This window comes from Corvus moneduloides, chromosome 16 (genome assembly GCF_009650955.1).
Source record: "Corvus moneduloides isolate bCorMon1 chromosome 16, bCorMon1.pri, whole genome shotgun sequence".
NCBI lineage: Eukaryota > Metazoa > Chordata > Aves > Passeriformes > Corvidae > Corvus > Corvus moneduloides.
The window spans coordinates 14,854,178-14,876,544 of record NC_045491.1 but is presented as its reverse complement, the minus strand read 5'-3'; the positions used below and the strand labels follow the sequence as shown (position 1 = coordinate 14,876,544).

General features: G+C 56.3%; 2 protein-coding genes across 6 annotated transcripts; both read right to left on the bottom strand.

The window, feature by feature from the left end:
* Positions 1-716: 716 nt before the first annotated feature.
* On the bottom strand, positions 717-3,688 carry MRPL28 (mitochondrial ribosomal protein L28). Its single transcript, XM_032125971.1, has 5 exons — positions 3,319-3,688; positions 3,060-3,212; positions 2,219-2,353; positions 1,529-1,615; positions 717-1,116 (listed from the first exon to the last, which is right to left on the bottom strand). The coding sequence occupies exons 1-5, from the start codon at positions 3,604-3,606 to the stop codon at positions 1,033-1,035; spliced, it is 747 nt and encodes a 248-aa protein (XP_031981862.1). The 5' UTR covers positions 3,607-3,688; the 3' UTR covers positions 717-1,032.
* Positions 3,689-4,353: 665 nt separating this feature from the next.
* On the bottom strand, positions 4,354-21,587 carry PGAP6 (post-glycosylphosphatidylinositol attachment to proteins 6). Of its 5 annotated transcripts, none has more exons than XR_004243371.1 (14): positions 21,026-21,303; positions 17,235-17,412; positions 15,518-15,725; positions 15,306-15,439; positions 14,679-14,944; positions 13,195-13,514; positions 12,379-12,472; positions 11,681-11,804; positions 10,877-11,013; positions 8,812-8,990; positions 7,863-8,009; positions 7,357-7,473; positions 4,898-6,923; positions 4,354-4,837 (listed from the first exon to the last, which is right to left on the bottom strand). XR_004243371.1 is itself a non-coding variant. In XM_032125968.1 (13 exons), the coding sequence occupies exons 1-13, from the start codon at positions 21,580-21,582 to the stop codon at positions 6,627-6,629; spliced, it is 2,298 nt and encodes a 765-aa protein (XP_031981859.1). In that variant the 5' UTR covers positions 21,583-21,587; the 3' UTR covers positions 4,354-6,626. The 5 variants fall into 5 exon arrangements, 3 of the variants coding, with proteins under 3 accessions (XP_031981859.1, XP_031981860.1, XP_031981858.1); XR_004243372.1 differs by having other exon boundaries at positions 4,958-6,923; XM_032125968.1 differs by lacking the exon at positions 21,026-21,303 and adding an exon at positions 21,486-21,587 and having other exon boundaries at positions 4,354-6,923.
* Between the last annotated feature and the right edge of the window lie 780 nt (positions 21,588-22,367).

Sequence of the window (22,367 nt, the reverse complement as noted above, 5' to 3'; positions counted from 1 at the left end):
GTGGAGGCTCTGTGCTCACTCAGTGATTGCCTCTGCACCACCTCTCCCCCAGACATTCAAGGCACTGGCAATCTCCACTCCCCTGTGGTCCTGCTCCATTCCAGTGCAGAGGGGATGAGCCACATGCTGCTCTACAAGCCCAGTTTCTCTCTCATCAGTCCTGTGGCTCACAAACCAAGGCAGTGCACTTGCCCTGATGGGCAGAGAGAGGGAAGCCCAAGACAGGGGTAAGGAAAAGTCTCTTCCAGGAGCAAGCAATGATCCAGAGAGACAACCCACACAAGGTTCAGCCTGCAAGCTCTGTGCTTGTCCCTCACCTCAGAGCTGAGGGGAAAGGGGGTGAGGCTGATTTTGATCCACCCAGAAACTCACTGCACCACCACAAAGCTTCCAGACAACACCAGGGACTCCCAGTGCTGTTCCTCAGCCTGTAATTATGGCAAGTGCTTTGCAATCCCTTGTCACCAGACAGCAGCAAAGGCTTCAACACCCACTTCAGCTACATTTTTACAAAACAGAAGATTTAAAACTCACCAACTTACAACAGAAACAGGGCTGTAACCCAGGGGTTAGCGAGCTGTGCTGGGGAGCTCAGCCCCACCTGCTGAGAGGTTCGGGGTCACACTTTTGGGGCACAACCATCTCTGCTGGATGAAGCTGGGCATTGATCTGAGTTACACTGTGTCTCACAGTCCCTGCTGCAACACACTGATAAGTATCAGAGAGACGCTTACTGCTTTTAATACCAAAATATGTATTTTGTATCACAAGTGGGCTCTCCACAGCAGCCAACTGCTCCTACAGGCAGAAGTTCTACACTGAGTCAGTCTGACAAGAACTCTCAGAGCCACAGCACAGAAACTCTTTCCTCAGACCACAGGAACAGGTCCTCACTGAATTTAGGCTGTCATGACACTTCAGGAACATGGTTTTCACGTGGCCTCTTCCCCACCAGCGTGGCTCAGACAGCAGAGCCCCTGAACCCCACTGCTTTATCTGCAGCAGGCTTTTGCTCCCAAGGTTTCTCTCCTTCTACTGCTTCTGCACTGCCTGTTGCTGTTCTTTCAGCTGGCTGACGAGCTCTTCAGCATACACCTTGAAGAGTGGGACAGGGTCCTGTAACAAAGCAGAGGATAAACCACTTAAAAGGGAAGTGAACATGAGCAGCAACAAGGGGAGGTGCAGTGGGGAGCCCAGGGACTGCTGGCAGAGGAAGATGTGACTGGGTTTTATTGAGGGGCTGAACAAGGCAACCTGTTGTGCCACAGCTACTGCTCAGCTCTGTAACCCTCCCTCAGAGAGGGCAGGCACCTGTGTGGGACAATCAGCAGCTTCTCCAGTTCTGAGAGCAGATGAGAACCATCAGTAGCCCCCAAGGATCCCTTTCCTTCCTTCCTTTTCCTTTCCCTCCCTCCTCACATTGCCTGCCATCAGAGCTGTACTGGAGCACGTGGGTGAACACATCCTTTGAAGAAGCTGGATGTGCAGCCACAACACCTCAGTGCTGAGCACTGCCTCAGGAACTCACCTTTTTTTCCAGGAGCCTCTGTTTTTCGATGGCTTCTTCCAAACTCAAGCCAACCCATTCAGCTTCTTCTTCTGGGATCACAAATTCCTGTGATAAAAAAAGAAGGTAGCACAGTCTTTGCAGGTGACCAAGATGCAAATCCTCCCTATGCCCAGGACACAAACATGTGATCCAGTGGGAGCATTACTACAGACAAATCTTAAAGCACTGTTCCCGCATTTCTAACACCCAAGGTCCACTTCCCTTCTCTCCTTTCTCCTTAGCAGGGGTCCTGCTCTCTGATCAGCTGTGTCTGCTCTTGCAGTTCTTTTATGTAGTTCTGGGGCTGTTTCTCAGCACAACTCCACTGACTGTGGGTGCTGGTGGTGTTTCCACGCTGGCAACCACCACCAGCTGCACAAAACTGAACAGCACATGGGCACTCTGGGCTCCTCCTTCCAGGGGTAGCACAAATTCTTACTGTTTTTTATTGCAGCCTCTCACTGGCCTCAGTCACAGCAAAATTACTGCTTCTTGTGTCCCTAAATGATGAGTACAAAAATTAGCCCACAGAGAGACAAGAAAAACCTGATGATGTCTATATTTTCTCTGCCCATACCCTCATCCCTCAGCACAGGAGCACCAACACCAATGACAGGTGACCCTCCAAGCAGCAAACACCAGGACAGGGACTGCAGGCCAGGAACCCACTTTGTACTTGTCATAGATGGCCTCTCTCCTGGCTGGATCATTGGGATGCAGCTCAGGATCCCTCCGGGCCAGGCGCAGCAGCATCGTCCGCTTCAAATCCATCCCGAGCTTGGAGCACATGTCAACCTTGGGAGTCTGGAGAAAGGGAGCCTGGGGTTAAGCTACACCAAGGGACCAGCTGCCAGGGAACACAGGAGTCTCCCAGCACACTAACAGCACTGGCAGTTTATCCACACACAGCAGAGGCTCCAGGACACATGCTGTGAAAGGGGAAGGGTCTGTCGGATTTGTTCTGGAGACAATCTGATCACATGTCTGAGTTTGAATATCAAGGGCTCCAGTCAAGAAGGTATTAAAGGCTGGGAGCATTAGAGCTGTGCTAAAACATTAACTGCAGCACTTGTTCAGCCTGGAGGAGGGGAGACTGAGGGCAGAGCTCAGCAGGGGCTGCAGCTCCTGCCAAGGGGCAGCTCCGATCTCTGCTCCCTGTGCCAGGGACAGGACCCAGGGAACGGCTGGAGCTGGGCCAGGGCAGGGTCAGGCTGGAGATCAGGGAAAGGTTCTTCCCCAGCGGGTGCTGGGCGCTGAACAGGCTCCCCAGGGAATGGGCACGGCCCCGAGGCTGCCAGAGCTCCAGGAGCATTTGGACAATGCTCAGGCACAGGGGTGGGGTTGCTGGGGTGTCTGTGCAGGGCCAGGAGCTGGACTCCATGATCCTTGGGGGCCTATTCCAACTTGGGATTTTCTGTGCCTGAATTCTAGGATGCCCTGCCTGCCCGCCCATGGCGCACCGTGGGCACAGCCCTGCCTGGCCGGGAGCCCCGCCGGGCGCGGGCCGTACCTTGAGGATGTAGAAGTCGAAGCCGAAGGCGGCGTCGATGAGGTCGAGCGTGCGCATGGTGACGGTGATGGTCAGCGTGGCGTCCAGGATCTCGCTGTAGAACTGCCGCTCGAAGAGCTGCGGCTTCCACGTCTTGGGCAGCCTGGTGGAGAGCTGGGCACGGCGCGGCCGTCAGGCGCTGCCCCGGGGGGAGGCGGCGGCCGCTGCCAGCAGGCCTCGGTGGCACCGGCCCGGGCTCGGGGAAGGGCGCAGCGCTCACCTTGTCGTTGCGCGCGTAGCGGAAGCCGCGGATCCATCCCTCGCCGCCCCAGAGCCCCTCGTTGGCGGCCGGCGGGAAGTACACGGGCACCGGCACGTCCTGCACGCGCTCGCGCTCGCCGGTGCGCGGGTTCCGCCGGTAGCGCAGGCCGTGCGGCTGCCAGTGCACGGGGGTGGGCGGCGTGTCGTCCTGAAGCGAGGCCAGGTAGTGCTGCGGCAGCCGGGCGCAGATGCCCTCCCGCATCCGCATCGCGGCCCAGAGCCGTGGCGGGAACCGGTGCAGCGGCATCGCTCCGGCCCCGGCTCCGGCCCCGGCCCCAGGGCCCCACGGCCCCCGCCCCGCCCCGGCCCCGCCGCTGCCGCTTCCGCTTCCGCCCCGCGCGGCCTCAAGCACGGCCACGGCCACCGCTCATTGGCTGGCGCGGACGGAGCACGACGGCGGCCGGGAGGGGCCGTGCCCCGCCCGCGTTTCGTCCCCGCCAAGACCGGAGAGGGTTCGAGGGTGGCCCCGGCTCCTCCTGGCGGTGCCCAGAGACAGAACCAGGGATGGGCTTGAACTAAACGACGTGGACTTCCACCTCAATGGACTCGGGGGAACGGCTGGAGCTGGGCCAGGGCAGGGTCAGGCTGGATACCAAGGAAAGATTCTTCCCCAGAGGGTGCTGGGCGCTGCCCAGGCTCCCCAGGGAATAGGCATGGCCCCGAGGCTGCCAGAGCTCCAGGAGCGTCTGGACAATGCTCAGGCACAGGGTGGGGTTGTTGGGGTGTCTGTGCAGGGCCGGGAATTGGACTGGATGATCCGTGGATCAGGATATTCTGTGTGGAAGAACTTCTTCCCATGGAGGGTGGCAGAGCATTGGAACAGCTGCCCGGGGAAGGCTGGAATCTCCCTCCCTGGGGACATTCCAAACCCTACCTGGACACATTCCTGTGTCTCCTGCTCCAGATGGCCCTGCCTGGGCAACAGGGGTGGATGGGATGATCTCTAGAGGCCCCTTCAAGCCCTGAGGTTGTGTGACTGAAGCCACCAGGCGTCTGCCCGCAAATACCGTCACCTTTATTAAATTATAAAACCGTAAGCTTTAAAATTTACCGTATAAAATAATCACAGGTATTAACAGCAAAGAAAAAAAAAACCATTTTTTTTCCCCCAGACACAGGAATTTGCTCAGATTTTACCCAAAATAATTAACCCTTCCTCCTGCAGGCACCAAGGCCTGGTCAGCAGGGAGGGGGCAAAGCAAAAATTAACGATCAAACACAAAATAAACAATCACGTCAGCGGGATTTCTTGCCCCAAAGCTTCTCCTGCTTCGAGCATGGAAATCCCTGAAGGGAAAGGCCCGATGAGGAATTATTGCTTTCTATGATAACCAGCAATACCTGGCCATATCAGTGGCATCAGGTCATACTGGCAGCACCCAGGTCACATTGGCAGCACCCAGGTACACTGGTGGCACCCAGGTCACGCTGGCAGCAGTCAAGTCACACTGGTGACACCCAGGTCACACTGGGGGCACCTGGGCCACCCTGGCAGCACCTGGGTCACACTGGTGGCACCCAGATCACACTGGTGGCACCCAGATCACACTGGGGGCACCTGGGCCACACTGGCAGTACCCAGGTTGCACCACTGGCACCCAAGTCACACTGGCAGCACTCAGATCACACTGGTGGCACCCAGGTCCCACTAGCAGCACCTGGGCCACACTGGCAGCACCCAGACCAGTCTGGTGGCACCTGGGTCCCACCTGCAGCCCGACATGGACGGCACGGCTGTGAAGGAGCGGCAGTCGCCTGCCACAGTGCTGGGGCCTCAGCACCGCTGTGCAAACCGAGACAGGGGAAAAAAAAGTGCCTGAAAGTGGTGAAAGTTGGAGGAAGCCCTGAGGGCCCCATGTCCCCCTTCCTGCCGTGCTGCCCTGGATGGCAGCAGCACAGAGAAACGCAGGGGACACGGGTGGGGGGGGATGACACTGCTGGGTGTGGACAAGTGTCCTTCACTTGTCCCGTGCCTGCTTAAAAAGGGAGACTTTGCAGAGGAGGGGGAGGCAGAGGGATAAAGTGCAGAGCTGAGCTGGATGCTCTTCAAAGCAAAGAAAGAACCCCGAGGAGGCAAATCCTTCATTAAAAGCTCTTTCCTCCCCAAAGCCACCTGAGGAGGGGCTCCCAGCAGCACACACTGGGCTGGCACAGCTGGAACGATGTAGGTGAGCCCTTATCTGTAGAAGGATGGGCAAAGACAACTTCCCTGGTTGCCAAGTTCTGCCCTTGCTTTCTGCGTGCCCTAGAGTAAGGCTAAGGTGAGACACACTGCAAAGGAGACCGTGGCCACCTGGGGAGCCCCCAGTGATGCTCCTGGCTGGGCTGGGACACTGCTGTGGCCTCAGGACCCTGCAGTACATCCAGGCTCTGAGGCACAGCAGGCTGGAGGAGCAGCTCAGGCACCACCCTGAAGCACCTGCGCTGCCCCAGACAGAGCCCTGCCCGTGCCAAACCCCCCAAAAGGAGGAAAACAGTGAATCCCTGAACACCATCAGCCTGGCTCCTTCCAGAGCTGAAGTTAAACTCAGACTAAACCCTGCACTGCTGTGGGTTTCACAGCTCTGGCTGAGATGCTGCTGCTGCCTCCTGCATGTCCCCACATGGGGATTTTCACATTCCTGCTGGGTCGGATCCTGAATCCAGGGCCCAAGTCCCAGCCTCATTTCCCCCCCACAGAACCAGGACTGGGTAAGAGCAGCAGCACCTGTTTCAAAGGGAGAGAGGCTCCAGACTCCCAAGGAGATGGCAGCCAAGGGCCCAGCACGTGTTGGGATCAGCTCCCTCCCTTCCCATCAGCACCAAGGGCAGCATTTGCTCCCCAGAACAGAAGAAACGTGTTCTTCTCTTGGGTTCAAGTGGTGACTGCAGGATGGCAGGGGAGGTCCCTGTCCCACATCCTCTACCAGGACGGGGTGCAGAGAAGAGCCCAGCAGCCAAAGCCTTGGCTCCAGCTCAGCATGGGCTAAGCCCAAGCCTCATGGATGCAGCAGCGGGGGAAGAAGGGTTGGCGATTTCCCCCAGGGCTATGGGGAGGTGGTGGACAGGCTATTCTTTGATGTGGAACCATGAAGAGCCTGCCCCACCCCAGCAGAAAAGCAGAGGTGGCCCCAAACTTTCTCCACAAGACCAGCCCAAACCATCTTCATCTTTAAACCCAGTCCATGCTGCGCCCTCCTGTCCAGGAAACAAGCACGTCTGACGTGCAAGGGGCGGCCCCGGCCAAGAGCAGCTTCCCCATCCCTCCACCCCTGTGACCAGGACACCTCAGGTCACAGCATAGAGCTCCTCACGGTCGTTCTGGCAGATCTGATAGCGACACGTGAGCTTCTGGGACCAGGCCCAGGGCTTCTTATGCTTGTCCCGAGGAGGGAGCAAGAAAGCGACACTGCAAGCCACCAGCACGTGCCAGATGCTGTGGGTGTAGAAATAGTTCTCATTGGTTTCCATGAAAGCGTACACTGAGATGGCAATGAAAGCCAAGGTGATCCCTGGAAGGAGGTAGAAAACCCAGCGCTTCCACGAGGAGGGGTAGCAGTGCCTGCGCTTCGCTCCGTGGTGAACCTGGGGGGGTCAGAGCACACGAGGGTTGAGCAGCCAAGCAGAGGCTTAGGCAGGGGGGAAATGGACCCCAGGGCATCTGCCAACCTCCCAGGGTGCTTGTTGTCCCTGAGGAATTCAGCCCCCCGCTGCTTGGGCCCACCTCTGCTGTGCAAAAGCTCCCCACCAGCTGTGGGCTACAGCTCCTGCCCAGGGCCAAGCCACAGCCCATGTTTCGGGCCAGCACTGCAGCTCCAGGTCTGAGACCCAGAACCAGGGGATTCCTCAGCTACTGCAGGGCTGGAAAGTGAATCCCTTGCCCTGCCCCCTCCACCTGGATGTTTCAGGGTGACCAAGGCATGCCTGTGGATGGGCTGGAGCCTTGGGTCTGCTCTACCGCCACCATTCCCCATGGGGAGCAAAGGGCAGCAGGTCCTGCCTGGCTGCCCTCACTTACCCACGCTGTAACCATGATGACAAGGGCAAAGAGGCAGGGACCCATCATGTTCCACACCCCTCTGCGGTCCAGCTGCAGGGACATGGCAATTAACAAGGTCCCCAAGACGAAAAGGACCTGGAAAAGAGACACCACCACTACTGTCAGGAGCTCATCTGTTGAGAGAGTACAGCCAGACATGCTAGAGGCAAGGAGGACCTCTTCTTCTTGCTACTCAGCTCTGCATCCATGCAAGAGTCAGGAAAAACACTTTCAAGGGGAAACCACAGAACCCACGAACCTTTACCCCAAATCTCAGGGGAAATCTTCAGGCCCAGCCCCTACAAGCACACAGGTCCACGAGCCAAACTCCTGGGACAAAACAACCCAGGGTGGCATTGGGTGACAAGCAGGCTCTGTCACCCAGCTGTGTCATTAAAACACAGCGGTGAGAGGGCTCAGCGTGGCCACTCATGGCTTGGCTGGCTTGGGTCTGGCTGGGCCACGTGGGGTCACCTGACACTCACGTATTTCAGGATCTTCTTCACACGGGCCATGCACAGGATGGTGACCCAGATGGACACCACGGAGCCCAGGAAGTCGCAGTACTGCAGGGTGTCGTAGTCCATGATGCACATCACAGCCACGCCTGGCTGGTCACACGCGTGGTAGAACTGCGGCCAGGGACAAAAGCAAAGGTCAGCATGGACCCAGCAGCACCACATGGCTCACTGGGAAGGGGAGGCAGGAGAAGGCTCAGCCCACAGGCAGGATCCCTCCTGCAGTGGCTCCAGGAAGCTCCACCAAACCACTGTGGCATTATGGAAAGCAGGTGAGAGCAGGCACCCTACCCCATCCCAGCAGTTCTGAAAGGGCAGGACATAGGAGCAAGTCCAGAGCAGGGACATGAAGTTGGCAAGAAGACTGAAGCACCTCCCCTATGGAGACAGGCTGAGAAAGTTGGGGCTGTTCAGCCTGGAGAAGAGAAGGTTGCATGGAGAACTCATAGCACCTTCCAGTGTCTGAAGGGGGCTACAGGGAAGCTGGAGAGAGACCCTTCTCAGGAACTGGAGTGATGGGACAAGGACTAATGAGTACAGATTGAAAGAGGGAAAATTTATGTTAGATATTAGGAAGAAATTTTTGACTCTGAGCATGGTGAGATACCGAAACAGGTTCCCCAGGGAGGTTGTTGATGCCCCAGCCCTGGAAGTATTCAAAGCCAGGTTGGATAAGACCTTGAGCAACCAGGTCTAGTGGGAGATGTCCCTGTCCATGGAATCAGGTAATTTTTAAGGTCCATTCCAACCCTTCAGCTTTCTTGGATTCTACAACGTGTCCATGGAGGTGCTTGTCCAATGATCCCAGAAGCTCCTTGTGGAGCTCCAGGATGGGCTGCTCCATCAAGGGCTTCAGTCTGGTGCAGCATTCCCAGAGCTCAGGGGGAGGTGTCAGGGGACACAAGACAGTCCCTACCGTGGAGAAGAACATGGTGTAGGTGTAGACAGAGGCCTCCACCAGGTAGTAGCGATAGACAGCGACTGCAATGGCGGGCAGGAACATGAGATTGCTCAGGGTGAGCAGGAGCGTGGCCAAGTTCTGTGCACCCACGGTCTGGGCCTTGGTGTCATCCGTGCAGCTCCAGCCGCCCCAACCTGTGGACAGAGAGGCTTCTGTGGATCTCACAGGCCCTGCCTTGTCCTCCCACAGTACCCAGCAGGAGCCTGGAATTGCTGAGAAGGAGCAATCCCACACCCAGACTGTCCCCGAGCCTTCTCTCCACCAGCCTGTCACATTCCTGCTCTCAGGGTGGTCTCATTACTCGTTGCATGCTCTGCTGTGGGAAGCTGCAGAACCCCAGCAGAGCCCTGTGGCTGCCCTGAGGACATTCCCCCAGGGTGTTTCCATGTAGCAGAGACCATCCTACATCCAGACTGGTACTTTCCATCCCTACAGTAACTCAGCACACATGCTACTTGCTGCTGGAACATCAAGCACTCAAGATTCAGATGCTTCACATGATGGTGTAAGTTGGATGCAAGATCCCTACAGATCCCAGGAATCAAGTGGAGAACGATCCCCAGCACTGAGGCAGCCACTGGGCTCCTCTCCTACCAGCTGTCACAGTAGGGCAGATCCAAAGCCAGGTCAGGCTGCTCTGGACCTTCCCCAACAGACTTTTGAATATATCCAAGGATGGAGACCTGGAAAGTGTGCAAAAATGAGCAGCTCTGAAAGGGGAAAACATGCATCTTCTTCACTTCAGGTGAAAATTTCCTTGCTGCAGCCAATGTCTGTGGCCTCTTGCCCTTTCCCTGTGCTCACCCTGCGTAGCTGGCTCCAGGGTCCCTGTAACCTCTGTGGGCAGCAGAAAGTGTGACTGGTCCCACTCCAGCTTCTCTTCCACAGGCTGAACAAACCCACTGCCTCAGCCCATGGTGACATCCAGGGCTGCACAGGTGAGTGGGAGTGAATGTTTCCTAAAGGACAGTGCCTGGCACAAAACACAACTCTCAGCCTCTGACTGGATACCAGGGACTGAACTGAGTCAATCTCTATGAACTCAAATCTGCCTTTTCTTTTCTAAAATTATTTAAATTATTTAAAATAAAGATTAGGATGGCCATGTCCTTTTGAAAAAAGGAGGTCAGCCACAGGGCAGCCGGGGTGTGTGCAGGCACTCCATGGTCAAGGAGCAGAGTTAACAGTAGCATCCATCCCATTCCAGAGTCACTGGAACTCACAGCAGCAGCTCTGCCCTGTGTGCTGGCTCCCTGCCAGGCAGAGCCCAGGGAAGCTCCTCTCTCCAGTTTATTTCTGGGTCACAAATATGCAGATGGGGCATTTTGCTCGGAGTGATTCAGCAGAAAGCTGTCCTCATCCTGATTCCCCAGTTCCCTTAAGGTGCTCTGTGCTTCCCAGAACCTGGCAGCCCTCAAGGAAATTGGGATGCTGCTCCCCATCTCGCTCCTCACCCACCCTCAGCACTGCAGCAGGGAGGTCCTGGCTCAGGCCCAGAGCAGCAGGGAACCACATTTTGCCTTGTCCTTCTGCTCAGAACAGGTACACAGACCCACGCAGGCACAGCAGAGCTCATCTTCCCTACGCCACAGACTTCCCAGGTCATTAAGATAATTAGGAGCTGACACAGATATTCCTCCTCCAGGGGCACCTCCGAGTCTAAGGCTCTTGGCAGGAGACACACAGGGACCGCAGCCCGGCCTCATCACATGCCATACCAGGAACCTACACAGCCAACCTCCCTGACAGGCACAGGCTCTCACATAGGCATTTTCAGGCACCCTGATCTCTCTGGGGATGCTCAAAAGCACTTCTCCAAGCCCTGGGGGACTCCAAGCTGTCCTCATCCCAATTCCCCATCACCCTTGGGCTGCTCTGTGCTTCCAGAACTTTGCTTCCCCAGGCACTGTGACACTGCCAGCCATGACAGACCCCAGGCTCCCCCACCCAAACACCACCACTCTAAACTGTGTTGTCCCCTCGGGGAGGATGGAAAAGCTCCCCAGGAGAAGGCACTCACCAGCCTTGCAGCTGCAGCCAGCATAGAGGTAGCCGTGTCTGCGCAGGAGGCTGCACTGCCCGTAGGGCCCGCAGTCGTTGAAGCAGGGCGTGAGGTACGCGAACACTGTCACTTTGGCTTCTGCACTGGTACAGTCCCTGCAAGCACAGCCCAAGGTCCCCTTGGTGCCACAGGCCTTGGGGCAGCCCTGTGCCCTGCTCCTGATGGCCAGGCCACGCTCCTGCGTGCAACTCCCTGGTGGTTGGGGAGCTGCTCCATCCCCCCCAAGAGCCAGGAGCAGAGTTTGCTCCCTCGCCACTTGGGCTGCCAGACTGATATCCAGGTGGGTGCCAGCTCTCCTCAGACCCCCATGGCAGACCCTGGTGCCCATGACTGTCCTCAGGACCAGTGTCACCAGTGCTGTTTTGCATCATGCACTTGGCTCCTTACACAAGAAACTAGTAGGAAGGTAAACTGCAGGAATTCGGGTACAGCTGCCTGCATCTCAGAGACCTCCCAGAAGGGTAACAGCAGCAATTATTTCCCAATTTATTACCTCCAAATCCACCTGGGGAAGGGGAAGCTCACCTAGGCAGGCTCTACCATCTGCAGTCTACATGAGATGTGCCAGCTCAGCATCAAAGCAGCTTGGGTGCTCACAAGGGAGCATGTCAGCAGGGCCACCCACCTCCTTGTCCCTCTCCAGCCCCAGTTCAACTGCCACCAGGTGAGAGGAGCCCACAGCCCGGATATGAGGACAGGGAGTTAGGTTTGCTCACACAAGCCAAGGGCAGTGGGATGTAGCAGGATGACATCCAGACTCACCCCTGTCCCCTGGGGCAGAGGAGCTGCAGGGACAGGAACCAGTCATCAGTCTGTGGGTACAGGACAATCAGCATCGCTTCCCCAGAGGACGTGCTCACACTCAGAGGGTAGCCCTGGGAAAAAGCTGAAAGAAAAGAGGGTGCTGTGATGTGCCAGGGCTTGAGGAGAAGGGCCCACAGCAACCCCAGGCTGAGACTGACCACACAGGAAACAGCTGCCTCCTGTGGCTCCTTGCTCCCATGCTCAGGAGGCACCAGGCACATGAGAGGACCCCTGCTCCCAAGACCCTTTTTCTTGAGTTTTGTCTTTTATCTCAGTTCCTGGTACATGTCTGAGCAGCACAGAGCACCTGGAACAGCCTGTTGTCTTGGCTGGTCCTCCAGTGCACAGCTTAGCTGCTTTGCACAGCAGCAGTATCTTCACCATCCCCAAACCTCCTGCCAACAAGGCTGGAAGAGCCCCAGCTGGTAACCAGCCCTTCCTTTGGTGGAAGACCACCAAAGGTGGTGCCAGACCACCACCTGTACCCCAGCACCCTGGGAATGTGCCAGCACAAAGACCTCATGAGGGTTTGTGCCAAAACCGGTTTCTCTGAGACACTCCATGAAGTCCTGAGTCTGTTAATACCTCTCCAGGTCTAAAAGCAGAGCCCTGAGATGACATAGCTGAGCTGGTGGCAGTGCCAGCATCTCTCCTACCTGTGCTGCAGTTCTGTGTGGCGTTGAGGGACAGCACTGGTGAAGCAGCACTCACACAGGCTACCACAGTGGCATTGGCCAGGCTCACAGACGTCTGTGCAAACAGAGCATTGTCCCATGTTAGAGTGCCCCGATGCCATCCCCCTGCACCATTCCTCTCCCACGGTGCCCATGGGACAATAAATCCTGCAGGTCAAGCCACCCATCAATTCAGAAGGTTTCTGGTTCACTTGACCCCGTGTTGCCACTGTGTTGTGTCGTGACTAAGAGGCAAGAGACTCTCCTGGGGGACCCTCCCTGGTGAGCTGCCCCAAAGCTGGGATACTCACACATCATTTCAGCACCAGCACAGGGTGGCACAAGTCAGAGTCTGCAGAACATCAGGGCTGAGCTCTGCTCCAGCCCTCAAAAAGTTTCATGGAATTTCAGGGGGCTGATTTTGGTGGTGGTGGGGGTGGGGGGATGTCACTGAAGGAGCCTGGGAATCGGTGACTTGGACAGGAACATCCCTGGGTTCCCCTGCTCAGCCTCCTCTCCCGGTGGCAAGGTGCCAGGCTCCCGTGGAGAAGATGGCATTGCAGCTGCTTTCCATTTCGTCTCCTCTGCGTCACTGCCGCAACATGCCACAAGCTGTGGCATTTGAATTGGAGCTGGCAGGTGGGACACGCTGGAAGCAGCTAAAACAGGCTCAGAGTGTTTTGTAACAACAAAAAGAGGAATAGTCCCACTGGTACCTACAACCTCTGGAGCATGCAGCCCAGGAGCAGGGACACAGCCCTGCCAAGGGCACACAGCGCTGTCCCTCAGCCTGCACACCTTGTTAAGCAGCAGATTGACCACGAGCGATCCCCCGCTGTCCATGCCCGTGTTCAGGTTGAGCAGGAGGACGGTGGGGGACAGGGAGTTCACGGGCACACTGGGACCGTTCAAGAGCCGGTAGCGCACGGACACCACGTCCAGGTCCTCCCTCACGACGGGCTGGCTCTGCAGGCAGGAGCTCCGCTGGCTGGACACGTTGTGTGGAGCCTCTCCAGCAGCTGGAGCAGAGCTGCCTGCTGCTCCTGGTCTGGCACCAGCCTGGCTCTGGTTTAGGCTGATGAAGTTAAGGAAAGAACTGGTGCTTCCTGGTCTGCAAACTAGAGCAAAAAAGGAGAGGAATCAGCACAGCCAGGTCTAGCACCTCACCCAGGCAGGGCCCCAGCAGCTCCAGCGCTCCAAGGGACAGCACAAACTGGGGGTTTCAGATGGTTCATGCCCTGCATGAACTGTCCCTGAGGCACTATTTTTGCAGGGGGACCACCCACAATTTGGGACACTGAAGGGAGCCAGACAGTGGTGGAGTGGGTGGAAGCACCCTGGAGCTGCAGGGAAGGGGGAAGAGAAGAAGGGATAACACAGCACTGTCAAGGTGCCCAGGGAGTGCTCACTCACCAGCAGCAGAGCTCAGCACTCAGCTGTCCCACAGCCACAGGCTGCACAAAAGTCTCTCCCAGATCCCCATATGTGAGCAAACAAAGCTGAGCAGGAGGGAGAAGCCAACCCAGTGGAGCTATGGGCACATCACACTGTGGCAGATGGAGCCGAATGGGACACTTGGATTCTCACTGCTGGAGCTGTCCACTGCTCCCAGAGACACCAGTGCTACCCTCTAACATCTCTGCTGCCAGTGCCAGGTCTTCCAGCACACAGGATGAGGCTCTGCTTTGAAGAGGAGGTAGCAGAACCCCCAGCAGAAGAAAACTTTAAAAATGTACCTAGTTGGTGAGCTTCCAGCAGTCAAACAGGGATTATGGTCATGGAATAGGTGCAAAGGTGCCTATCACAGCCACAGGGACCTTGTGACCACCTGAGCCACAAGGTGCCACTGGAAATGGTGACATCCCCTTACAACAACCGCAGACATTTCCCCAAGAAAACCTCTGTGAGGTGGTTTCCTGCCTGTAGCCTGCTCTTGGCCAATTAGTAGTCAACATAGCCTTAGTCTGGTCTACCACTCAAAGCTATTTTCCCCACCAGATTTTAAGCCAGCCACTGCTTCCCAACCAACCTTTAGAAAAATAACATTGAACTTTTCAGGTGTTTCCAAAACAGGCAGCTCTAGCAAAAGCCTCTCTGGGGTGAACACCGGACCTTTCAATTTAGACCTCAAAGCAAAAATTAGGGCCTCCAAGAGGAGGCAACCAGCATGCTGGGGAGCATAGGCCACCACAGCCAGGCACCCAGAGACCCAAGGAAGACACAGCACACACAGAGTTCCCTCTGGTCCTTCCCTTACAGCTAAAGAACATGGAATTTCACACCTGTGAAAGAAGCCAGCATCTCCAGGGACACGCTGGCATTGGTGGTGCCGAGACTCTCCACCATGATCTGCAGCCACTTCTCCCAGGGGGGCGAATCCAGGGCCAGGCTGCAGTTGATGCTCCCGGTGCAGGTGAGGCTCCTCTGGAAGGACTGGGGCAGGGTGATGGAGCCCAGCAGCACCCGCACATTGCAGGCTCTCTGCTCGCTGGTGACGCAGCTGCTCAGCTGGAACCGCATCCCTGAAGCGTGTTTGGGAACGAAGACCCTGCGGGAGGAGGGGGCAGCAGTTTGCAGAGCTTCTACTCTTAGCACAAGCCAGGTCCCCAGGGCTTTGTGACAAGAACTAGACTGCCCTGGTTGGTGCTGTGAAAATCCTTCCCAAGGCAAACATCTGGAAGAACTAAAATTCTGCGGCTGAATCTGTGATCACGTGGGAAGAGTCAGAGGAGGGTGCTCGTGTGCTCCCCGTGCAGACCCTACCACTGCTGCAGGGAGCTCAGCAGCAAGCTCAGAGACCCCCCAGCTTCAGCCCCATGTGGGAACAACACTGGCTTTCCCCTAAGCAGCTCATGTGGGAAATCCCACCCCGCCATGCCCTCAGTTGCCCACCCGCTGCTCCCACTCACTTGACATGCAGTGGCTTAGCAGGCGAGACAACGGTGTGTGGCATGGGAACACCAGGCTCCAGGACAGGCATATCAGTGAGTCTGAGCACAAACATATCTGCCTGGAACATATAGGGGCATGGAGTGGAGAAACCCTGCAGGAGGGGAGAGCACAGGGGTCAGCCGTGGTTGTGATGAGACACCCGGGGCAGAGCGCAGGGCAGGACCCTCACCTTCACCTCAATCCTGCCCGCAGCCTCGGGCAGGTGGGCAGCAATGAACCAGTCCCCAGCAGCAGGGGTGGTGACGTTCACAAAGGTGGTGTTTTGCACAGCACTGCTGAGGGTGATGCTGATGTTGTAGGAGGGACGGACGGTGGCGTTGGCAGGAAAGCGAGTGCCCAGCGGGTTAATGACGGGAGGGGCTCCGTGGCGAAAGTGCCTGCGAGAGAAACCATGGTCTGAGTAAAGCCAGGGATGTAGGGACACTGGCAAGCTAACCTGGGATACAAACTAACTAGGGGACACCCTGGCTGGCCTGGGATTGGAAAGGGAGCAGGCTGAAAACCCCACATTTTCAAGTGCAGTTATCATTTTCCTCTGGTGAGGACTGGCTGCTATTAGCTTATCCAGGATTTATTTAGAGATTGGTTTCACTTGGCAGCTGATTAAGATTTACATGGTTCCATCAAGCCTGTAAGCAAATTTCCAACACTTACTAAGACTAAGCCCCACCCACAGACTACTGCTTTATAACCATCAGCAAATGCCCCATATAGGGAAAATCGTCCACAGAGACCTTTTATTTTCTAGCTAAGATCTGCATCTTCGTGTTTCCTCTTTTAAGGAAGGCAGACAGACAGACTGAAAAGACACTTTCCAAGGAAGACCCATATTACAGACTTCAGTACAGCAGCACTTCTGCTTTCCAGATAAGCCCAGCATTTGAAGCAGCAGAAACACACACAGCTAAGGAACATGGGAGATATTTATTCAGTCAATTTGGCATTTAATTTGATTGCTTTTGGACTGCACTGCAACAGGTCCAGCAAGCAAACATGACAGGTGATATGTTATTACCCCTTGGAGCTTATCTGGGTTAGCCATCACTTCTTGGATTATTGTTTAGCTGCTGCGTTGTCCCTCATGCCCCCAAACTACTGGAAACCTTTCTGGGAAGCAGAAAGCAGGAGGATCATCTGTGCCAGGCTGCTCAGGAACAACTAAGAGCGCCAGTCTCTGCCCAGGACAGACCAGGGAAGCACAAGCCAAGCAGCTTCAGTCACTCCCAGATCTCTGTGGAACGGGTGCTAGAGACCCATGTGACTCCATGGGCACAACTTGCTGAGGAAGCTTGATGTCCTCCAAAGATAAAGCTCAAAATTGGGCAAGTTTTTGACCTCAAATCCTTCAACAAGTCAAGTACTGCTTTAAGCAGCATTTCTTTCCCTGAGATTGAGTTTGCAATCTTCACATGCTCTTGTATCCACAGGACACCACATTCCTCTCCCACCTCTGCTCCACACTCAGCCACACCCCTCAAAAAGTGCCCCAAGATCTCCTCAGTTCTTATCTACTGGGCAGTTTGCCCATCTCTAACCAGTTTGGGTCTGCTCAAGTTCCTTGTAGTCCTGCCACATCCTTTGGCACCATGCGCAGGTTCTGCCAGGCCAGGAGCACCTCTGAGCAGCACATCTGCCTCACTGTGAAGCTCTCTCCAGTGTCCTAAGGGGTCTCTTGGACACCACACCAGAGAGGCAGCCCCAGATCCACTGGTAACATGAACATAAAACACTCCTACAGGTTTAAACACAGATTCAGTGCTACTGCATGAAGAAACTACAGCTCCCGCAACTGAAGGGCCCAGCCTCCACCACCAACCAGCCCCAGCCACGAGTGACTGGGGACAAGAAGCCCACAAGGACAAGCCCTGGCACAGGGACATACATACACAGTGATCTCCATGCTGGTGCACTCAGGGCCTTTCCCCCGGGATGCCTGCAGGAGCCAACGTAGCAGCACAGTGTCTTCTGGCACGTGGAAGTGGAAGAGCTTGGCATTCCCATACCAGCTGTAGAAGGACAGCTTCTGTGCACTCTGAGAGAAGTACTCGGAGACATACAGGGAGTCTGGAAGGGACAGAGCACAGCAGTTGGCAGGGGGGCTGCTGGGGGCAGGCTTCAGGGCTTTATCCACCCACAGAAGCACACAGGAGGCCTAATGTTTCTTGGAAAAGTGCACTTTGTGTCCCTGATTTCTCATTCCAGTCCTATTAGATATGTGGTGATCCACGCACCTCCAGCCAGAGCCACCCACACTCCTGCTATAAAACCATCACCCTGAACCAGAGAGCACTAACAGATGCCTAAACTACACTCTGAGAGACGTGCCCTGAAGATGAGAGATCACCAGAGACACCAAGGAGGAGGAAAAGGTCATGAGGAAAGGTTGATGGCAGAAGGAAAGGTGATGGAATAGGCAGCAGGAAACCCTAGGGCACAGTGCAGAGCAGATGGGTGCAGGCAGCACAGGGCTGCCCTGTGCCCCAGCAGCAGTTAATGGTGCCAAGAGGCAAGAGCTGTGCCCTTCTCTTTTGCTGAGCACATGGGCTGATGTTTTACATGGGCAGAGAGTGAAAGGACAGGGGGAATGATTTTAAACTAAAGGAGGGGAGATTTAGATTGGACGTTAGGAGGAAATCCTTCCCTGTGAGGGTCGGGAGGCACAGGGTGCCCAGAGGAGCTGTGGCTGCCCCAACCCTGGAAGTGTCCAAGGCCAGGTTGGACGGAGCTTGGAGCAATCCGGTCTAGTGGAAGGTGTCTCTGCCCATGAGATGATCTTTAAAGGTCCCTTCCAACCCAAACCATTCTGTGGTTATGCATTTACCCAGCTCAGGACACAGGTATTTTCTTCCTGTGACACACGACGCTATGAAAATTCATGTGCTGCAAATGTAACTCTGCTTTCAGACATACCTTCTAAAGCCTAAAGATTTTCCTAGCTGGAAGAAAGGCTGCTGGGATAGTGAGAACAGCCCCGGGGTAGGCTGAAAGGGCAGGCAAGAAAACAACAGCTACTCAGTCAAAGTGCCATCAGGACTAACTAGATCCTCCATCCCTCTGCCCAGCTGTACACCTACAGATCACCCCCAGCAAAATGATACATTAACCAAACCAGCCAGACTGCAACTCAGGGCTGGAAAAGAAGCATCACACCAGTTGAGAAAGGGCTAGAACTGCACAGAGACAGCGGGGCCAAGGCCATGCTGCCCATCCAAAACCAAGGTAACACTCAGCAAGGGGGTAGAAGGTTATGTCTTCACACGTCTGCGGAGTGCTTCCTGCTGCTCCTTTCCTACTTTGGAATTCCCAGTGTGGGGAGAAACTGTGGCACCTTTCAGAGGCAGATTCTTCACTTCTATCATAGAATAGCAGTTAACTTGCCTTCCTCCAATGCTGCACAGGGTCATGCTGGAAACACAGAGGACCCAACTCTGTGTAAGAAAGATGGCAAAGAAAGAGGAAAACAATCCTCAGGCAGGACCAGATCCTTGGGACGTACTTCCTGCCGGGAGGAATCTAATCCTAGCAGGAACTACTATTCATGCCCCAAGGAGGACGCTCGCCGGCCTGCACCCACAGCACTGCAAGGAGACAGGAACGATAATCATGGGTTTAACTCCCTGGCAACCTACCAAGCCAAAGCCTGCGGGCATCCTGTAATCCCAGCAGGGAAAGGAGGAAACAGAAAAGCGAGAAATACCAGGCACACAAGGCAGCTGGAGGATTTCCTCCTGGAGGAAGAGTGCGGCTGCCTGACCTTGCCGCAGGGGCTGCCCCAGCCACGCACCCGTGGGGGCCAGCCAAGGGAGCAGAGCCACTGAGTCGGGAAAGGCCATAGGGAAAAGTGAGCCTTGAGCAGGATGGCCAAGAGGCCACAGCCTGTGGGCAGAGCTGTCCCACTGCAGTCCCCATGCCGGGGTCACACTGCTCTCCAGGCCAGCAAGGAGCAGACACCACAAAAGGGGCTTTTCAAACCAATGCTCCCTGGCCGAAACGCCAGCGCAGTGCGTGGGTACTGCAGACAAGAGCTGGCTGTGATCCCTGCCAGCCCGGGGACATTTCCCACACTGGGGCTATGGAAAGGAGCAGGCTTTCATCAGTGGTGTCTGTACCCCCAGCACACTCCACGCGTGCTTGGCACTCTTGTTTCTGGCAGTCCATGGAGACATTTGGGCACAGGATGAGGGTAGGCAGGGACACAAAGTGTGATTAGAGCTGGGAGAGCCCTGGTCCTTCTCCACGCAACAGGTCCCATCAGACAACCTACAATCTGCCGCAACCCCACCAGCTGTCAGCCACGGTCATCACCTGCCCTGCACGTCCTCACCAAGCCAGAGCTCGCTCTGTGTGGCTTTGGGGGAGGAAAGGGAAGACCAGCTGCAAAATTAAAAACTCCTGCAATCAGCAGTGCTCTTTATTAAGGACTGGTCAATTACGTGGAGCGAGCTCAAGAGCATTACCAGGTCAGAGCAGGCAGATCTGCCCTGCCCACGCACTGCCTGCCACCAGGTAAGCACCAGCTGGGGTTATGGAAAAAGTCCACTGACAAACAGCTTCTTGTGGTGCCAAGGGCTGAGCCCCTGCTCGCAGGCTGTGCTGGGCACCCAGAGCTGCACCAGCAAGCTGGTATGTCACTCCCAGGCCACCCTCCACCTGGGCTGACAAGGAAATACCACAGATAAACAGAACATCAGCACAGAAAAGCCTGAAAGACAGGTCACTGCAGCCAAAGCGTGTGCTCTGGCAGTGCATTTGCATCAAGAGAGAGTTCTCTGGCATGTGCTGTGCTCTGTTTGTGTCCATCCCCGTCTATTCAGTCTGCTTGGCACCAGCATGGCAACACCTGGAAAGTCCCAATTGACTGTTCCATGATGTGAAACAAGCTTTAAGAGCAAGAGACCTGTCCAGTAGATGCTGTTTTCCATCCTCTTCCATACAGATTTCGCACAAGAGATTTCAAACGTATTATGCAAAAAACACAAGTGTTTTAAGACAAGGAACAGAACGTGGTAGAATCCCTGATGCTCAGAGGAGACACATTATTTCAATTTCAGATTAAAGAGTCACCTGCTACAGCTCGGGTTTGTTTGTCCAAAGATGATCTCATGGTAGTTTTAGGAAATAATACCTTGACTGCGGGTTCCACAGGGCTTCCCATCAAAGGGATGAAGCCCTCATTTCAAAGCAGACGCTGTCTAAAGCTACAAAGTTGATGATGAGCCTGACTCAAGAAAAGACTGGGCCATGTTGCAGGATGTTTGCCCATTTACAATGTAACAGAAATCCTTTATCCCGGGTCAAAAATCCTCCTACAAATGTTGCAGAACAGGGACCCCTCGGTCCCCTGGGGAGAGGCTGATCTCTGCCAGCGCCCAGACGTAACCCTACCGCGGTATTCCCGACCGAGGCATTCCCGACCGAGGCATTCCCACGGCCGGCAGGACGGCGCCGGGACAAACCCAGCACCACACCTGAGGCGCAGGGGAGCTCTCCAGGGCTGGGAACCCAGCGAGCAGGATGCCAGAGCAGGGTGGGCCTGGGGCACGGGGCCATCTCGCCCGTGGCTCCCCGAGAGCCGCACGCTCTGCGGACTGTGAGGAAGCGACAACCACCATCAACAGGACAGGACGGGCAGAACGAGCCGACCTCCGTGACGGGGTGAGCAGGTGAACAACCTCACCTCCCCAAACCTCTCCACCGCCACAGAAGCTCCGGGGAGGGGGGGGCACAATCCCGCGGGACCTTAGACCCACCGGTCTCCCAAAAGCCCCGCTCTCATCCATCCGTCTGCATGCCCTGGAAGTAAAGTAACCAGAAAACAAGGCAAACCCAAGGAAAACAACCGCTGCAAACACAGCAGAACCATCTGGGACTAGCCTGACCTCCCACTGCTCTGCAGGACCGGCACAAGCGCTGCTCCCCGGGGATGCTCAAGAGCCTCCGACTCCCTCGGGAACGCACGAAGACACCCCAAAGTCACCGCAGATCCACCCCGGCAGCGGCTGCGGGACCCGGGGCAGCACCGGGGGCTCCCTCCACCATCACCCCGCCGCTTTCCCACCGCCGCCTCTGCCCCCCGGGACCCCGCCGGCCGCCCCCGGCCCCGCCGATCCCCCCTCTCCCGCCCCGCCGGGACTCACCGGGGCCGGTGCGGTTGCCGCGGCCGGCGGGCAGCGCCAGGAGCTGCAGCAGCAGCAGCAGCAGCCGCGGCAGGGGCGGCCCGGCTGCCCCGGCCATGGCCGCCCGCCCGCCCCGCAGCGCCGCCGCCGCCGCCGCCGCCGCCGCCGCTTCCGCCGCCCGCCCCGCCCCGGCTCGGCCCCCCGGCACCGCCCCCCCGCACCGGGAGGGACGAACCGGGAGGGACGAACCCGCGGAGCTCCGGCGGTGCGCGGGGCCGGAGCTCGCACCGGAGCGCACCGCCCCGCTCCATCCCGGGAGCCCCCGGGATGCGCCTCTCGAGTCGGAGCATCCCGGGCACGGGGGAGAGAGCCCGGGGGTGGTGCCGATGGTGCTCCTGGGTTTGCTTCTCAGCGCTCTGAAGGCCGAGGAAGGTGGTAATTTGAGATCAGTTTAAGCTGAAATCACAAACTTTCACATGGCTCGGTCATAACCGGACAGCACACCGTGCCCTCGCTCAGACGGGAAAGCACTGGGGACGCTCAGCCCTTCAAACTCATGGGTGGTTTTATACTGGTTCCTGGAAAGTCCGATTGCCTTCTCTGCTCTCATGTATCTGCCACATTCATGGGACTCACGGGAAATGCGGCTTTCATAGGCATGGTCAACTCATTCTGATTTTCCAGTTGATTTCAAAAGAGTCAAGGATTTTCTCTTTTACATGCCTTTTCCTTGGGATTCCCTCTGATGTGTTCTCCAGCAGAATAATGCAGCCTGGGGACAGTCTTGGAGTCCTTGCTCAGGCAAAAATCCCACCACTCCCTTACGGGTCAGCTTAGTTGAGGACTTCGGAGCTGTTTCCAGTCAACCACAAGCTCCCTGGAGATGGACTTTCTACTTCTGGA

Bases quoted from the DNA above. Each gene is read 5' to 3' on its own strand.
- MRPL28 (XM_032125971.1), bottom strand. From the start codon at position 3,606: ATGCCGCTGCACCGGTTCCCGCCACGGCTCTGGGCCGCGATGCGGATG. The intron at 3,213-3,318 runs GTGAGCGCTGCG...CGCCGTGCCCAG, and splicing joins GCTACGCGCGCAACGACAAG to CTCTCCACCAGGCTGCCCAA. The intron at 2,354-3,059 runs GTACGGCCCGCG...CCCTTTCTCCAG, and splicing joins TCGACTTCTACATCCTCAAG to ACTCCCAAGGTTGACATGTG.
- PGAP6 (XM_032125967.1), bottom strand. From the start codon at position 21,128: ATGGATGAGAGCGGGGCTTTTGGGAGACCGGTGGGTCTAAGGTCCCGC. The intron at 15,726-17,234 runs GTATGTATGTCC...TTTCTCTCGCAG, and splicing joins ACCAGCATGGAGATCACTGT to GCACTTTCGCCACGGAGCCC. The intron at 11,014-11,680 runs GTGAGTCTGGAT...CTGTGCTTGCAG, and splicing joins CTCTGCCCCAGGGGACAGGG to GGACTGTACCAGTGCAGAAG.